This window comes from Falco rusticolus, chromosome 1, assembly GCF_015220075.1.
Source record: "Falco rusticolus isolate bFalRus1 chromosome 1, bFalRus1.pri, whole genome shotgun sequence".
Taxonomy (NCBI): domain Eukaryota; kingdom Metazoa; phylum Chordata; class Aves; order Falconiformes; family Falconidae; genus Falco; species Falco rusticolus.
Genome location: NC_051187.1, coordinates 32163261 through 32181221, shown reverse-complemented (window position 1 = coordinate 32181221; position 17961 = coordinate 32163261). Strand labels below are relative to the sequence as shown.

Genomic DNA, 17961 nt, shown 5'->3' with positions numbered 1-17961 from the left:
CTCCGCACCGCACCGCCTGGCCTCGGTCCGGCTCGGCCGGGCTCGGCTCGGTCTGGCACGGCACGACTCGGCTCACCTCAGCTCGGTCCGGCACAGCTAGGCTCGTCTTGGCTCGATCTGGCACAGCTGGGCTCAGCTTGGTCCAGCACAGCTAGGCTCAGCTGGGCTTGGTCCTGCACAGCTCAGCTCAGCTTGGTCTGGCACAGCTGGGCTCAGCTTGGTCCGGCACAGCTCAGCTGGGCTTGGTCCAACACAGCTGGGCTCAGCTCAGTCCAGCACAGTTGTGCTTGGCTTGGTCCGGCACAGCTAGGCTCAGCTGGGCTTGGTCCAGCACGGCTAGGCTTGGCTCGGTCCAGCACAGCTGGGCTTGGCTCGGCCCAGCAAAGCTAGGCACGGTTTGGCTCAGTCAAGCACAGCTGGGCTCGGCTCAGGCTGGCATGGCTAGGCTCGGTTTGGTCTGGCACAGCTAGGCTCGGTTTGGTCCAGCATGGCTAGGGTCAGCTCAGCTTGGTCTGGTACGGCTGGGGTCGGCTTGGTCTGGCACAGCTAGGCTCAGCTCAGTTCAGTCTGGCACAGCTGGGCTCAGCTCGGTCCAGCACGGCTCGGCTCAATCCAGCGTGGCTAGGCTCAGCTCTGCTCGGTCTGGCACAGCTTGGCTCAGTCTGGCACGGCTTGGCTCAGCTCAGCTCGGTCGGCATGGCTAGTATCAGCTCGGCTCAGTCTGGCACAGCTAGGCTCACTTCTGTCTGCATCAGCACAGCCCAAGCCCAACAGGCTTGGCGTGCCTGGGTTCAAGCAGCACGGTTTGGCTCAGCTCGGTTCAGCCAGGGTCCCGTTCACGTCAGTGTGGCACAGCTCAGCTGGGCACAGCTCAGCTTAGCCCCATTCGGGTTGGTTCAGTCCAGCTCAGTTCCAACCACATTGGCTCGGCTTGGTTTGGTGCACCGGGGATGTCTCACCAGTGTCCAGTGCCGGCAGTGACTGCCCCTGTCCTTGTCCCTGTCCCTGTCCCTGTCCGGGCCCAGGGAACTTGGTGCAGGCAACAAGGAGAAAGGCCAGGGGGAACCAGAAACATCTCTGTGGCGCTGGTTAGTTTTGCGGGGGCGGTCGGGGACCCCGTTACCTGGACATGCTGCTGTTAGCACACCCATGGGGATCTGAAAAGGAAACTGCAGGTGTGGAGGGGAAGCGGAACAAAGCCAGCAAAGCGCCCTCACAGCAGGAATACTCAGCGCTTGCAAACAAGAGGCTTTGTAAAATTGCTCCCAACAACAAAAGGCCTTTTCTGCTTCTTCGCTTAAGGTGCCTTCATCATCTTCACACACAACTTCAGTGTGCCTAAGTGCCAATTCGCACACAGGGCACACAGAGATGCTCTCTGGTTATCCTCGTCATCACTAAGGAAGCCACAGCCTAAAAAAAAAATAGAGTTTTTAACATAAATCTGTGGTAATTACCTTGTATCTGACAGTGCCTCTTTGGCTCCTTTAAGTGAGGAGTCTGTGAAGGGTAACCGTGGGTGGATGGCTCTTGTTTATTAAAGGGGCTAGAAAAATTGGAATATGTTAAATCAAAAATAGTTTAACCCGCTGTCCTGGAAACCCCAGGTGGCTGAAGGTCTCGGTGGCAGCACGGCGGTAGCTCTGCAGGCATTTCACTCAGGGAGGGGGATATCAGCCCTGTTCGGCCAGGAGGAGCCACCAAGCCCAGAGAGGCAAAACGACTGCCCAAGGTTACCCAGCAGGACTCGGATTAGGCTGCGTGTTTCCTAGATCAGCTGAGAAATCCTCTTGTGCTGCATCCCAGCCTCTCATCCTGGGCCACCCATAGCCCCTGAAGGGTGACTGACTCCCCTTTGTCACCAGTGGCTCCTGGGCTGCCCTTTAGGAGGTAACACTTGTTCCAACACGTTCTCCTTCCTATTACAGACCTGCGTGCTTTCAAGCACTTTTGGGAGATGCCAGAAAGACCTGTTCTCCCTGTAGAGCTGTGCCTGTGCACAGTCTCCCCCAGAGGGAGAGTCAGACCGTGTCTCCCCAGGGCACATCTCGGAGCCGAGCTCCAGCCAAGCCCTGCAACCCATGCACTGTCCTCTGTGTGTCTTCTGCTGGTACCTGGATGGACAACCCATGACAATGAGCATCAATTAGCCTTGTGCTAACGCTCTTGCTCCTCTTGAGCAGGACCATTCCCTTCCCTGGGGCTTAGCAGACAAACCCAGCAGCACTAAATCCAGGTGCAATGGGGAAAATACCTTCATGGCAGAACCAGAGCCAACTCTGGCCCGCCTGCAATAGACGCTGATGGGAGGCGCAAGGGTCAGATGACTGCCGAGAAATCACTCCAACTCTGAGCAAAGACAGGCTCAGAGCCAGGCTCCCGCTCCCCTCCCTCCTCCGCAGCAGAGTTTCACCCTGGAGCCTGTGGAAAACACAAGCTCCGGTTACCAGGCTTCCTTACAGCCAGCATGGCCGCCCTGGGCTCCTCCGCAGCCCCCACAGTGCCCTTGAGAGCAGGGAAGTGGTGGTGACCCTGGGCAGATGGATGTGACCTTGTGAAAGTGGGCTGTGTGCCCATCACTTTAATATTGAATTAATACTAGACTATACATAAAAAGCCCAGGAATTACCACGATTGTTCCCACAGTTCTCCCCTTGCTCCTGCGCTCTGTGAAGCACTGAAAGCCCCCACTGATCCAGTCTGCCTCCGCTGTGGTCCCCAAAGAAACCCAGAGAGATCCACTCCAGTCACAGGACCACGGAGTCCTCCCAGCTCCAGGGGCCAGGCACTGCCTCAGCTCCAGTCTGCCCCAGATCCAGAGCCCCTGAGGACCTGATTCAGTTCCCCCTACCACCAAGGTCTCTTCTAGTGTCTGCAGGTTGCTGGAGGAGGTGTGCTGAAGGAGGAGAGACACCCCACTCCATTCTCCTTATTCCCAAACCCAAGTCTTGCACCCCCAGCCTGGTCATCCCCAACCAACCCTCCCCCGCTGCCTGCAGCCTCATGATCCAAGGATGGATTTTGCTCCATACCTACTGAGCCTGGCAATAAAGGCACCGAGCCCAGATAACAGCAGACACCACTGAAATTCAGTGGCTCCCATGCTGCCGTTAGCACGACCTCTCCCATGCCTCATGTCCGAGGCTCCCCAGTGCTGCAGCTAGCAGCTCAGCTCTGGTTTGGAGAGCACCTGTCCTGGGAACCACGCGGGACCTTCAGACAGACACGGAGCTCAGGTCCGAGCGAAGCCCCAGGCTGGGGTCTGCACTGCTGGGATGCTCTGCTGCAGAGACCTGTGCCAGACCGAGGTCAGAGCCCACGCAGGGCAAGCAGGGAGCTGCAGGACCAGGGAAGGGTGGCAGCAAATGGCCTAGCCCATTCCAAATGCCCTGGGGAATGCAGTGCTGGGGAAGTGGCCTCACCTGGGATCCCACAACAGGCAGGATAAATCACCCCTTGTGCTCACGGGCCCCAGACTGCAGCGCCTTGTTCCTGGTGTGGAAGACACCCCAGAAGGGGGGTGTTGCTCTGTTTGGGCCAGAGAAGGGTCAAGTGTTAGGTACGTGTGTACCTGGCTATCCTGATCCATGGCCTGCACATTGTCAGAGCCACTGCTTTGGTCCTGGCACTCTGCCTGATGGAAGAGGATGAGACACATTCATCTTCCTACACCGGTGCCGGTGCTGGCCTGTCCAACAGCCGGTCCTGGATTCTCCCTGGATGCTGGGGTGCAGCTGTGTGCCCAGCGCTTTGACAGACACGCTTATGCTCACACTGAAAGAGAAACTGAGCCTGTTCCTCTGCTTTTCTGGAGAGGATGTCTCCAGAGAACTGCGGGGACTGGCAACCTTCAGGACCAGTGTGCTGGCTCCCTGCACGGAATGTGGCAGGATCAGCTCAGATGCTGCCCTGTTTAGCCAAGAGTGCCTCAGCCAAGGGCATCTCGCTCCCAGGCCCACTGGGAGGAACCTCTACCGTGCCGGGCCAGCTGGCACAAGGCAGGCTTGCCCTTCCCCTTCGCCCAGCTTACGAGTGCTGTGATGGTTCCAGGCCAGGATCACTCGGCTGTTTATCGCTCCAATGCATTAGACTGCAGAAAGACTGCTGCATGCAGCAAGACTTCTCCCCCAGCTTTCACAACATGCTTCCACAGCAAAGGCTGACAGTTTAAGGACAATGCCAAAGCAAAAAGCAGTGGGATGGACAGGGAGATGGCAGGGATGAGGGGGCTCTCTGGTCCCCCAGACAAGGAGCAGTGTCCCCAACACAACCCCAAGGCATGGAGTAGAGAGTGTGTGGCAGTTCTGATGTGTGGAGACTTGACAGCTCTCTCCCAGCTCTGAAGATGAGTGTTTTGAACAAGTGCAAGAAGATCTGAACATCTCAACATTTCCAAATGCCCCAGAGCTGCTGCTTCCCCTCCCTTTCCACCCCTCAGCAGGTCAGCTGCTAAGCACCCTGAAATACTGGGGTTTCCTGGTTTCTGCTGAAGCACAAGGAAATGCTTCTGAAGGGCTGAACAACAGGTGGGATAGTCTTTTTTGGTTTTTTTTGGCAGCTAAAAGGCAGCTAAATAACCAGCTAGAATTAGATAATGTCACTAGAATACATTAAGAATATAATCTCATTAGCAACCCAAGGACAGTGATGTTTGCTTTCATGATACAGCCTTCTGAATGATTACTTATGACACCACTCCCAGCAAACCTGTTGCAACACCAGCCAGCCCAGAGCCAGGAGCTCACTGAGCCACACTGGCCACCAGCAGCACTGGGAAGTAGGAAGCACAGAGAAACCAGACAGTTTGCAGAGCCTGGCCAGGGGACTCGCATGTCCTGATACCTGCGTATTGACATGACTTGCACTGGCAGAAGGAGATGTGGAATTAAAACTCTACAGTTTGAGAGCTGCTGCTACTCCCACCTCTGCCACTGATCCACCACATGACCATGGGCAAGTCACTTTGGTAGCTGGTTTCTGCTTCCTCACCACCATACTGGGAATGACCAGTGTCCCTTCATTTTGAGAGTTCAGGCCTGCAGCAGCATCTGCTCTGCACAGGAGAGCCCAGGACAGTGGCAAGGCCAAAGTCCAAGTGGCATGCCAGAGCCTGCACTGCCGATCGCTGCTGGCTTATTACTGGGCAGGCAGCTGCTGGCAGGGACAGCCCTTGCCAGGGAGAGGAGGATAAGAGACCACAAGGAGGAAATGAAGCTGTGGAGATGTGAGCAGCTCCCTGCCCTGCATGAGTGACCTCCCAAGGAAGCACTGGTAGGGACTCTTACAAAGAGATTTAACTTAGCCTTTCCCAGGTAGCAGCAGCAACGCTTCCCCCTGACAGGGGAAGGGAACGAGCAAGCGCTGGACTGGCAGGTGTGGAAAAGCCCAAGCCCAGCCAAGCTCTGGGGACCTTATTAACATTGATGGCAGGACCTTGGTGGAGTGGCACCAGTGATTACAGCTGGGCTGGCATTAATGTGCTCATCTTGGGTGTGCCAGCTTCTGAAACTGCTGTAGCCCAGAATATAAACTCTGCTACTCTCATGTAGCGGGTAATGGGAACCCAGCCCTCTTTCTCCAAGCCACCAGACTCTATGAATGCCAAATATCTGATGTGATCAGGAAAGCAAGGGCACTCAGAGGCATGCCACGACCCCCCGCCCTGATGCAGATGCAGCAAAACAACCTTCAGTTCTACCAGAGGATGTAGAGTCCATTCAGACTGGGAAATCAGAGAACCCCACTGGATGCCCATGATGTTTTCCAGCTTGCAGTAAAGACCCTAGGCCATCCCCAGCTGGTTGCTGGGGGGAGTGACTGGGGGGACTTTGGGCACAGCCAGAGCCCCAGGACACAGGCAGGTTCCATAGCTCCTGCTGAGGAACGGCCCTTGCCTGGCCCAGGTACTGTAACGTCGTGCGAGAAGCTTTGTGGTGGGGAGGCTGTCAAACACACGGAATCCTTCCTTTATGGCGAACTCCCAAGCCAGGTCAGCCACGAACTCTGCATCCTCTGGGCTGCTTTCACCTGGGGCTAGTCTCCCTGGGGACAAGGGAAGAACAGGACACACTTGTTTGAGAGAGCCCACGTTACATAGTCACATCCCAAACAGCGCTGTGTGCCCTTGTCTGGGCCAGCCCAGCAGGACTCAGGGAGCCACAAGGAATATGAAAACAACATCTCAGTTTTATCTGATAAAGACTCTCAAGACAGACTTGATGTATGCAGATAAACACCACTGAGAGTTCACACCACCTCTCTGCTTCTGAGTCTCCCAGCAAAGGCCGGTGCTTAGTTCGAAGGTCTGAGAGCTCAACCTGTAGGATATGGCTCCAACCTTTGAACTCTGGCCTCTGCTCAGTTCTCCCATGAAAGAAATAAGATCACACAGCAACCTGTGATCAGCACAAACAGCAAACAGGAACAGACCAGACCTCACATCCAGCAAAAAGCAGCTGCTGGAGAAAAGCCTTTGGCCCTTTTTTCTGTTTGCAGGACACAACCTGACACAATACAGCCTGTCTGAGAGGCTATAGCAGCCTCACACCCTCCAGAGCCTCTGCTGGAGCAGGGGGGGAGCTCTGTGCCTTACAGGACACTGTTCCCATCCCTCTTGACCACATGCAGCAATAACTCGCTTGGATGACTGCTTCCAGGTCACTCATCTCCAAACACAGAGGTGAAACAAGATCTCTCATTTTGAGCCCTTATTTCCCATTAGAACTCTATGCTGAAAGCCCAGGACTTCCAGATGTGCCACACTGCTGTAGCACCTGGAATTTCAGAGCTCTCAGGATTCACAGCCAGGAGCACCCAAACCCTGCAGCACGTGCTGCCGGTGCGACCTCTCCCGGTTCAGTGTGAGGGCTGTTCCCACAGCGGTGCTCGTGTGTCTGTGCTCTGTGACCTGTGCAGCACAGAGCTGGCGTGGCTGTGTTCCTCACCTGCCAGAGAGTGTTTGTAGAGTCCCTGCAGCGTTGCAGCCAGTCGGAAAAAGGCAAAGGCCATGTAGAAATTCCAGTTCTCAGGGTGTTCCACTCCCATGTGGCCACAGTACATCTGGGAATACTCCTCTGCCGTGGGGACTCCCAGGTGCCCCAAATCACGCTTCCTCAAGCCTGGAAGATGTGAAGAGGCAACAGTGAGTCAGCAGATAGTGAGGAGCTCAGAGCTTTCTAGGGCTGTAGTGAGGCTTGTGGCAGAGCCACGTAGCTGTGGAGCAGCAGAGACACCTGCACCCATCCAACACCTGCACTGCTGCCATACTGTTTCCATACTGGTTTGGCACCAGCCCACGTAGGTGAAATGCATACAGGGCAGTTTCTTCAGTAGGGTTAGGCTGCGAAAGCAGTCTCCCTCGAAAGTGATCTCCCTCCTAGTGATGGAACCATTTTCCTCTTGGTTTAACTATATTTTTCTTTATAACAAGTGTATAACTTTGTGGACATCCCCTTCTGGGCTGGCCTGGTTCACAGCTTTCGCACCCAAAAGAGTTCCCCAGCTTCACAGCTAAAATGAGAGGGAAAATAATCAAAACTAACTTTTAAAGGCAGTTTTGCAAGCTGTGAAGCAGGGCACTCCCCTCTGGGGCCATCCCTGACATGGCTGCTAACAGAGCTCCACGTGCACCAGCGAGGACAGGGAGTGTGTGGCAGAGTATCTGCCAAACAGGTGGCAGATATGAGGCAAACTGGGGGTGGGGTGACCACGGCACAGAGCTTACGCACGTGCAGAAAGATGTTTCCCAGGATGGAGGGTTCTTCGTGGAGGGGAGAAAGGGCAGAGCAGGGAATACGGTACAAAGCCCACAGCTCTTTCCAGCTGCAATGAGCCCAACTGTCAGCTGAGCTCTCTAGGCAGAAGCCAATCTGTTTCTGAACTCTGGTTCCTCTCTCTCTGTGTCAAATGTGACCTTGCCCTTCTCTGTACCTCTCAGTGCATTAAAGTGAGGTGGCAGGAAGTAGGCCATACAGCTATTCGCCAAATCAGAGATGGGATCTCCTAGAGTTGAAAGCTTCCAGCCAAGGACAGCAAGGACTTCTGGCCTGTCTGGATGAAAGACCAGGTTGTCCATCCTGTATCAGAGGGAAAAAGAGATCAGAAAAGTCTTAAGAGGGGGGAAAAAAAATCCCAACGCTCAGCAGCAGTAGGTGCTTTCCAGTGCTCTTCACTCTCTTCAAAAACTGCTGAGTCCTTTGGGAGGCTGCACAAGTGAAACACTAATTTCTGCAAGCATAGGTCAGGGTGGATGAAGGTGACTCAGTAGTGAACTCCCTCATTACTGATGAACTGAACTGTACTTTCAAGAATGAAACCAAGTTATTCAGAGCCTCAGCTCATTAACAGATGTTACAGGACAGGCTAACTAAAAAGTGAAGCAGGCAAGTCACCATCCAGAGAGATCTTCTGGTCATTTCAAAGGCACACAGTAACGCCAGGCCCTGGACTGTTACTTTCTGTAGATTATGCATAGTACAGCCTTCATCAGTTTGAGCCCCAGGAGAGGGCAGCAGCCTACTGAGGAGGAAACAGAGGGCAGCCATCCTGCCAGGTTGCAGAGAGCTCACCAGCCTCCATTCACACTGGAACTGTGTGCACTCAACCTTGCCGGAAGGAGCCTTGGCCCAGAACTGGCACATGCCTGCAAGCAGCCTCGCAGCCCTGGCAGCCAGGGTCTGACAGCACAGAAGTAGCTCTCAGCATCCCTCACCTCTGTCCCCAGCCACCACGCTCCTGCCTGACTTCTCCTGTAACACTGGCAGGTTTTCCCATATGTCCTGCAGCATCTCACCAGCCACCCAAACTCTTTCAGCACCAAATTATCATTAGTAAGATGCACCAGGACCGAGTTCTAGGATTCCAGAAACAGTTGATGACCCCCCAGTGTTAGAACAGTGCTTGCAGCTGCTGGGCAAAGAAACTCTGAACCACCAATGAGGCAGCAAGATTAGAACTAGACATCAGGAGGCTAGGCTTCCAGTTCCTGCCCCTAGTTTCTCCACTCTCCTATGGACACTGCTTTAAACGGCCACAGATCAGTAAGCAGACAAACACTGGGGAAAACACTAGAGCTCTGGGTGCAAGACAGCACCAGCCAGAGCTCTTGGGATATGTTTCTCATGATAGATGTGAAGGGCTTGTGGCTCTCTAGATCTTGTTACCTGAGCAATGCTGAACTTGACCCAGAGCCCAGCTTTCAGAGTGCTCTGGAGCTGCTGTGCCAGCTCAACTCAGCACCTCTTTGGAGTCTGCATATTGCTTTACACTCTCTCTCCCTCTCTGCTGCCTGGGATGTGCTCCAGGGCAGTGCTGTCAGCCAAGCAGTACCTGAAATCACCATGCACAACTGTTGTCTTCTGAGATTCAGGAAAATGCAGAGGCAGCCACTCAATCAGTCTCTCCATTGCTGGGATAACGTGAGTTTCCACAGCTCGATACTGCTTTGTCCAGGTCTCAACTTGCCACTGAATGTAATTACCTGTAACAGAGAAACAAAGGCTCTCAGGGAAAGGGACTGACTGGCACAAAGAGGCTTCAAAAGGGATGCATAAAAGATGCATGCAGAAAAAGTCAAACAGCCAGGCAGATCTCAGTCCAGCACTCTGAAATAAGCTCCAAGAGTTTCATTGTGATTTCCAGGGGTCTCATATATTCTTAACTGGGCACTGGATTTGATATTCTGGTGGAAATAATCAGACCTTGGACAAAAATGTAAGTTCACCAACTCCAAGAAGCTGAGATAGCTCTGCAGAGAGACTGGAGGAAGTTTGGTCAGAGATGGCAGCAAACAAGTAACTCCTGCACCCAGAGTACAACTCTTCCTCATGGCAGGAAGCTCTGGGGACTACTAAGAGGAAACACAGACCTGGAGGATCTAAACCAGCTCTCCACACCTTCCCACCACACCTGTGGATTCGGACACTTTGCTGCGCATCTTTACTTTCCCAACTGCCCCCCAGCTTTGGCCCAAGTCCCATATCTGAGCCTATCCCTTGAAATGCTGACACACAGGAGAAGAAAACAGTGATAGAGGATACATAGCCTTCTCTTACTGTGCTCCCCAAGGTCCTCCAGCTCAGCTGCTCTGAGGTCTGCGCTGTGGATCTTGGAGAGGACTTGACTCATGGCAGCATAAATAGCTCTCCTCTGGCTCGGCTGCAGCTCAGGGAGGGAGACATCGCTGTAGACGCGGCCAGCACAGTGCTCCATCAGGTAGAAAGGTGTGCCCAGGGTGCTGGGGAAGCAAGGTGAAACCAGTGGGCCTGAAGTTAATCCTGCTACCTACCACTCCTCAAGTCTCACCTGCATTTTGAACATGCCCTCCAGGCCTCACAGCATGGCAAGGTGAAGAGCAGCCTCAACAGCACCTGAGCACTCACACTGCAGCCTGGGCTCAAGCCCAGCGCAGGATGCCAGGTGGTGGCACACAGCTGTAGCATGGTTAGTCCTGGTCCCTCCAGCCCCAGGAAGCTGAGCTTGGGGCCAGGGTACAGCACCAACTGTCTCCCTGCCTCCCCTGCAGTGGGCTCTGGAGCCAGGCTGTCAGACTGCAATTGAACACCACGAGCAGTGGACACAGATTTAACTGCAGTGCAGAGACTTCATTACCACAGCCAGCAGAGATCTGAGCGGAGCTGTGCTGACTGCAGGCTACACAGGGTGTCGTGGCTGCAGATTTGCTGCTATCATGGCTGTAGCTCTCGTGGCGAGCGTGAGGTCTGGCAGTGAGAAAAATCAAGTCCTTATTGGAAACCTGAGCATCCTAAATCAGCCGGAAGCCCTACAACATTGTTTTATAGCTGCTTTTCAAAGGAAGACAGCATTGTGATTAATTGCTAAAATAGGACACATCTAAACCAAGCCAAATAACAGTGTTACTGTCCTTTGAACTTCTAGAGGCTCCTCTAGCGTGAGACTGGGCAAACACTAATTAGATCAGTGCACTTTGTGAGGTCTGGCTCCTTTTCTCTCCTCTCCTCATCTTTGCAGGAATCTGGCTGAAGTCGTCAAGCACAGAGCGAAAGCTGAGGGACAAGATTACCTTCTGTCCTCGCAGAGGGCAAGTACAGTGGGAACAGGAACACCAGCCTCAGAGAGTGCCTTCAGTACCCTGCCAGGGTGAGTCAGAGAGCCATGTCAGCACAGAAAGGTATTAGGGAATCAACACTAGAACTGCATTGCTGCTAGGCACACACACAACATTGGAGCCCTGTGCTCAGTTTTAAAAACACTAAGATAATATGGTTGGGGGTAGGTGAAAGAAGCACAGCAAAATCTTCATATGGCCCAGAGTCCCAAGACCTATCCAATACACCCTGGAAAACCAAAGGGAGATCACAACTGCAAGTGCCCTGCTGTTTCACTGCTGAGGCAGCGATCTCCAGCACCACAAACTGGTTTGCAGCACGAGCCCTTCAGCACGGGGCTCCTCATTGCACAGCTGCAGTGTTGTGCTGCAACCTCTCTCCCACCTAAGGTGCCAGACGTGACAGTACGATCCTGCGTCTCCCAGCGTGTGCTGGGAGAGCTGTGGTGTACTTCCATGGATTGGAAGGATCACAGTGCAGGAGTGGGGAGGTTGCTTTTCACAGGCATGGTCCTAACTGCACGCTCACCGCCAGCTGCAGGGCGGTAGCACAGCCTTGCCTCTTAATCCAGGACTGCTCATGCTAGCTGTAGCAAACGGACAAACCACAGATCAGGATATCGAGCTGTGCAAAACGCAGGGAAGGACAACGTGGGAGGCAGATGTGTGATGTGGAACAGAAAAGCCAGGGTTGAAATAGAGCACTCTCCCTAGGATGGGGTTGTTTGGGATCTCCTACATGTCTTCCCCGCTGAGCTGGCATGAGGAGCACAGCTGCCTTCTCACCTGTACTCCCTTCTGACAGCAGGGCCTGAGGGATGCAGGCTGTCAGAGGGCTCCTTCTTCAGCACCAGCAAGCAACCTCCAAACTTGACAGAATAGGTCCGGGTGGACTGTCTGTGGCCAAACTGCCGTAACACTAGTGGGCCTGAAGAGTTGAGAGCAGAAGGTCAGCAGACAGAAGCACGAGCTGGGATTATTTCTCACCACTTCTTGAGGTTTTACTTCCCCTTCCTTTGCCTGGGTCTGAAATGCCACTTGCAGCAATCAGGGACCTACACCTTGCTCTAGTGTCCCAAATCCCTGGGGAGCATGGCAGTAGCTCACAGATGCCTCACAGGCCACGAATATTCCTGGTATTTCTTTGGCAACTTGTGCTCAACCCCTCCCAAATGAGGAAGTCCTAAAATGTTGTTTCCCATTTCTGGAAACAGCATCAGATCACTGAAATGTGAATGGCTGTCCCATTCGCTTGGAAATTAGGAGCCTTTCATTAATATTATTCTTCAATGCACCTGTTGTATGATGGAAAGAGCCAATGGCTCCGGAATATGTAAGCTTGCCTACTGAAGAGCAAAAAGCACTGCAATACCTGTTGCATGGTCACCAAGAACATTTTCAAGGTACTTTTGCAGATGGTCTTTTGGAATTTCTGCACCCAGTCTCACTGAACGAGTATATGGAACAAACCCTTTCAAAGGAAAACCCAGATAGGTTTCTAGCTCTTTGAGTGCTCCTGCTGGATCATCAACCTGAAAGCAGAGGGATAGAATAACACTGGGTGATAGTTAAAAATAAAACTGCCTGGACAAGAAAGAGCTCTGCACACTTGTGATGCATTTATCTGTGAGTCCAAGAGCACTGATCCACTACGCCACAGGGGTCATTCCCAGCCAACACAGAGCACTCTTACCAATACTCACTGAGCCTCCCGCCTTGGTCTCTGTCCCAGAGACACACCTGTTACAGTAGGCACTTGGACAGCTGGACTAAGAGCTGGAATTCCCTGTGTGCGGTCCAGGGAAGCAGAGATCACTCTTCCCACCAGTCCCATGCTTGCCCTTCCCCCAGAAGTCCCCTCAGCAAAGTAAAACCCCTGTGCTCACTATCTCCAAAGCCTGGGATTTAACTAGTCAGTCCCCAGCTGAGAGACCCATGAAGCCTCAGAGCTTCTAGAAATCTATTAAATGTGTCTTATTTTCTCCATCAGGTGGATGTGGTTGTCTCAACCATGCAGTTAAGGCTGTTTCTCTAATAGGGAACCGAGGTCCATAAAGGAGAAGCGATTTCTCCAAGGTTACGCTGGCTGTAGGGTTTAGAGCCATGAATGAAACAGACCAGTGCAGACTTTGGCAGCAATCCTCCCCTTTCACCCTGCCACATCCTGTAGGAATAAGGACAGGCCGGAACAAAAGGCTTGGCAACACAAGTCTGCCACTACCATTTGAAAATTCTGAGCCGTTCAAGTCAAACACAGCTCTGGACTTAAAAACCATACCCCAAACCATGCCCTGGTTGCACTTTGTACCTTCACCGTTTTAATGCCAAGCTGGGCTGCTGCTTTTAGGTTCTGGCTGCTGTTGTCGAGGAAGATAGATTCCTGGGGCTGAACGCCCAAGCGCTCCAAGCACAGCTTGTAGATACGAGGATCTGGCTTGCACATTCCTTCCCGATAAGATTCAACCATCTACAGCAACAACAAATGGATTATGCATGAGCCCACTGTGACCACAAACAGCTGTGCAGAGCTGGAAATGGAGGGTGGGAAAGGGACTGACAATCTAATTAACATGTGAAATAAAGGACACGGGTAATGGAGGGCTGACAGAGCTGGATAGGATGTGATTCAAGTGACTGTGTGGGTGCAAACTGCCTTGGCTGTGGCTCTGTCAGCTCAAATGAGCTGAACAGGATCAGCCAGTCCTCGGATGGAAGATATCCAATGAGATCTTACGATATGGGAGGCTCACTGGACATCCCAGACTGTGCTGAACCAATTGCTCAATGCTGTCCAAGAAAGCCTGGGATTGTACCACCTTCCAAACGATCTGAAAAGCGGTGCCCTGACCATCACACCTATCAACCATGGCAAAGAGATCTTCACAGCAGCAGAGATGTTGACCATAATCATCTGCCCAAATCAGGATCAAGAAATTATTGAGTCAGTCTCTGAATACTCACATTGCCCTCACAACCATAAAAAATTCAAGAAAGATTTCACCCCTGCACTGACGGACACTCTAGGAATAAAAATTAATCTATTAGATAGATATCAAAGCCCATGCTAATGGAAATCCACATTCAAGTAATTTTTTTCCCCACTAATTACTGTGCAGAGCTGCTGCCTGCTGTTACAGAAGAGCCACACCGCATGAGTGATGACACTGGATAGGCCATGGTTATTGAAGTGCTTTGAAACAGTCTGGGATGAAAAGTACCACAGAGCATCACAACAGAGCATCCCTCCACTAAGAGAACTTCATAGGCACCAGTGTCACTAGTGTAACGCACAGAAAGCTGAGTTGATAATGACTTAATGTTGACAAGATGACTTTAAATAGTCCCAGGTTTTAAATGTGTTGATATGACGACTCTTTGCATATCTCATCGTCTTAATCAAAGCTACAAAACAAACTCACATCACGAATAAACTCCTGAAATTCAAACATGTGAGTCGGGGCACACAAAAAAGCAAATTTTCTATCATGCTGAGTTGAGCCCTTGGAGCTGCCTGTTAAAGTGAAGCCACTTGAACCAGCCTCGTAGTTCATGGCTAATTTTCTGCTTCATCTTTGCACCTGCAGCTCAGACAGATCAGCATGTTGGAGTAGTGGAATTGTTTGTAGCACAGGGGATGCTTTGCAACTCTTTTGGGATGCAACAAGCTTTAAAAGGACTAAATATAACATAGGCAGGGGCACTGGGTAATAACATTATTTCTTGCATAGCGCTCCAGCTTCCAAGTCCTTTATCAACATTGCTGCCTATGCCTGTTACATGTTCACTTGTGGTTGCATGGGCATTTTGTAATGAATTTTCAAATGCACAAGTACCCGCCACTCAGACCCTCTTCACGGCCCAGTTGCTACAATGAATTACACCAGGAAACATTTTCACAGACTGCTACATCTAGGTCTACTAACAGGTGCTGCTGGTTGCCATTCATTTGGTACCTGCATGTAAAGAATTTCAGTTGCAGCTTTCCATAGACATAGGTACAGAAATGCATTTTAGAATCCATCCAGGCTTACCACATCAAAATGCTTTTCATCTAGGGGCAGAAAGCTCTCCCCATTCAGCAGACAGAAGTTGTTGCTTAGAAGAGCTGTTTTAAGACCTTCTGCACGGATACACTGTACTGCTTCTGCCATTATGGGGAGCTGTGTCATCATCTCATTTCTGATTAAGTGCGAGAGAAAAGAGCCCACTGGAACACGGACATTTGCCTAAGAAACCAGAGAAACCCCAAGAACGATAATTAGCCATGAATGTTTTTTAAGCAGGAGGAAAATAAGAGTGGTTGGGTAGGTACGTTCCCTGATCATCTTATCTTGCTGTCCTACTTCCTTTGGCAGCAGAAGCCGTCAGTGAATCTCCCAGCTAAACCAAGTGGACCAAATAAACAAGCGTTTATACTACAGAATAAACTAATTCTACAGAATTAGTAATTCACTAATTCTACAGAAGCAGCTGCAGAGATAAAGGGCTGATTTTGGGAAAAAGAAATGCACTAGGACTGTGCCTGCCACAGACTCAGGGCAGGTTAGAGGTAAATAAACTGCTTTACCATTCAGCAGGCACGAAAGGAATCTGCATTTTAGACTGAGCTGTTTCAAAAATACTTTACTCAGAGGAGGATTCTTGCACTGTGTTCCTGGAGCTGTGGTGGAGGGGCCTCTACTGATCTTAAGAACGCTCCCTGGAGACCATGCTCTCCATCCATCAAGCACCTCCATGTATGAACTAACAGCAAAAGCCTTTCAGCTGTTTTCTGACTCTCTGACTTCTCACCTTGGCTGACCTTAGAGGTGTTTTGAAATAAAAAAGTTATTAAATGTGCAGGAAGAAGCTGGTGGAAGTGAAGGCGAATTCAGCTGACCATCCTGTCTGGGTACTAGAATGATGACGTCAGTGAAAAGTCTGCCCTGATCAGACAGCAATGCTTCCTAGATGGTAAATCCAGAACCTTCCATCAAAAGATTTCTTTTAAAAGCTCCTCTCTCCTCACTGAACCACTACATTGCAGGATTCCATTTTCCTGCAGTCAGGAAGCACAAAGAGAGGAGGGGGGAGTTGGCTTACAATCTCAAAGCACTGCTGTCCCAATTCCTGCAAAAACTCCACAGTCGTCAGCTCTCCTCTTGTGTACTTCAGAGAGGGACTACTTTCCCCTCCAGAGCGTATAGCTTGCTGGATGGTGCCGGCTGGAATACAATTGTGGGCCTCCCAGTCTACATAAAGAAAAGTAAGAAAGCTAGGAAAGAGCACGTATGGCGTCATCAGAACTGGGAAACTAGCCTGAAATCCTCCAAGGTCTGATCGACCAGCACTCGTGAGAGCTGACATGCTGGACTGGGGTCATTTACCCACTCGCAGAGAGAAGTTCGGGCATTCCCCCAGCTGAAGCACCTCACCTCTGTTTTTTGGTGTGGTGCCCTTGGGATGGAAACACAGTGTGCTTAAAGTGGGCTGAAGGGCTGTACCAGCGTTGTGTGGCATCAGCCAGTGTCACTACAGGAGTTTCATTACCAGGTGGGTTCAGGCTCTGACCTGGAGCTGTCAGCACGGTTGCTGGTCACTGCCAGTTCTAGCACTTCTGATGGTCACAACAGGGGACCATCGCCATCACCTCAAGTTCTTGGCTGTCTTACCAGAACCAGAGGTGGCTGACAGGGACACCTGAAATTTATTTTTCCCTCCTTGCATAGAAACAACAGGAGCAAATAAGAAATGAGAATACACACCTGTGGCTGTCTTGCAAGGGGACGGGAGGAGCACTCCGCTTGCATCAAAGATCACAGCTTTATAGCGGCACCATGCAGATTGCCTCCGCCGGATTAACCCCTGCAGGTGCTGCCAGATCCCAGCACAGAGCAGGTAAGGGGTGCGGGCAACGCTCCTCAGGTACATGCTGCAAACTGCTCGGAGGACGTTGGGAAAATTCACAACTGGCCCGTGCCCACTGAGGAGAGAGGGTAGGATGCAAAGTACAGAATTAAAAGGGTAAATATTTATTCGTGCTCATGAAGTGTCCCAGCCAGACTGGGCCACCCCAGATGAGCTTTTACACAGGGTTCTTAGACCCTTCAAACATTGGGGTACAACATGATTTTACCCATTGCTAAAGCACACACTACCAATTCCTAATCATAGCAAAACTTTGCAAAGCAACTGTATTTTTTGCAATATTTTTGTTGCTATTGTCTATTGATTCAGATGTCCATGAAGCCAGACTTGCTAGTTACTTATGATGCCAGACGATGCTGGGAAGGGGTTCACAGACATATTGTACTGGCTGCAAGACACTGGCGTTACTTTGATTATCCAGGGATATCCTTTACCCTTCACGGAAAGCTCTGCGCCATGAAGCAAAGTCCTTATTTCCAGGGCTGAGCTGTCTTTTAGGTTTTTTTACTTCAGCATGAGCCATACCAAAGCCTGGCACAGCCCTGAGCTGCAAGATATCAGCGTGTCAGGTGTGAGGGGAAAGGAATAAAGAGTTTATTTATTTTTTTAATTTATTTTTCGGGAGGGGGGGGCTGTGCTTCAGCCTGAGGGGACAGGCCTGGACCCTGCAGCTTAGCTATGCTGCCACGGTACTGGGGCCTGTGGCCCCCCACATGCACACCCAGCACCCCAGCCCTGCTCCCAGCCCTGCAATCACCCCCGGGGGCTCCGGCCCCCCTAAACCCCCTCTCCGCGCCCGGGCCCGGCGCAGCCTTGCCAGGCAGAGGCCACGCTTCACGACGCCGACCCACCGCAGCCCCCAAGACTCGCGAGAACACACCTGGAAGTCTCGCGAGGAGCAGCTAGGCGCAACTCACAGCCCCCCACGCCGTCCGCCGCCGCGTCGCCGCCTTTACGTCATCGCGTCG

The 17961-nt window shown here is 51.8% G+C and overlaps 1 protein-coding gene across 2 annotated transcripts; it reads right to left on the bottom strand.

Moving 5' to 3' along the window:
• Window positions 1–4564: 4564 nt before the first annotated feature.
• On the bottom strand, window positions 4565–17942 carry ACAD10 (acyl-CoA dehydrogenase family member 10). 2 transcript variants are annotated; one of them, XM_037375614.1, is made up of 14 exons: window positions 17874–17942; window positions 17402–17540; window positions 16831–17048; window positions 16169–16317; window positions 15118–15312; window positions 13395–13553; window positions 12459–12618; window positions 11873–12014; window positions 11042–11110; window positions 10053–10234; window positions 9328–9478; window positions 7930–8075; window positions 6945–7118; window positions 4565–6042 (listed from the first exon to the last, which is right to left on the bottom strand). In XM_037375614.1, the coding sequence occupies exons 3-14, from the start codon at window positions 16994–16996 to the stop codon at window positions 5783–5785; spliced, it is 1953 nt and encodes a 650-aa protein (XP_037231511.1). In that variant the 5' UTR covers window positions 16997–17048; window positions 17402–17540; window positions 17874–17942; the 3' UTR covers window positions 4565–5782. The 2 variants fall into 2 exon arrangements, with proteins under 2 accessions (XP_037231511.1, XP_037231512.1); XM_037375615.1 differs by lacking the exon at window positions 11042–11110.
• Between the last annotated feature and the right edge of the window lie 19 nt (window positions 17943–17961).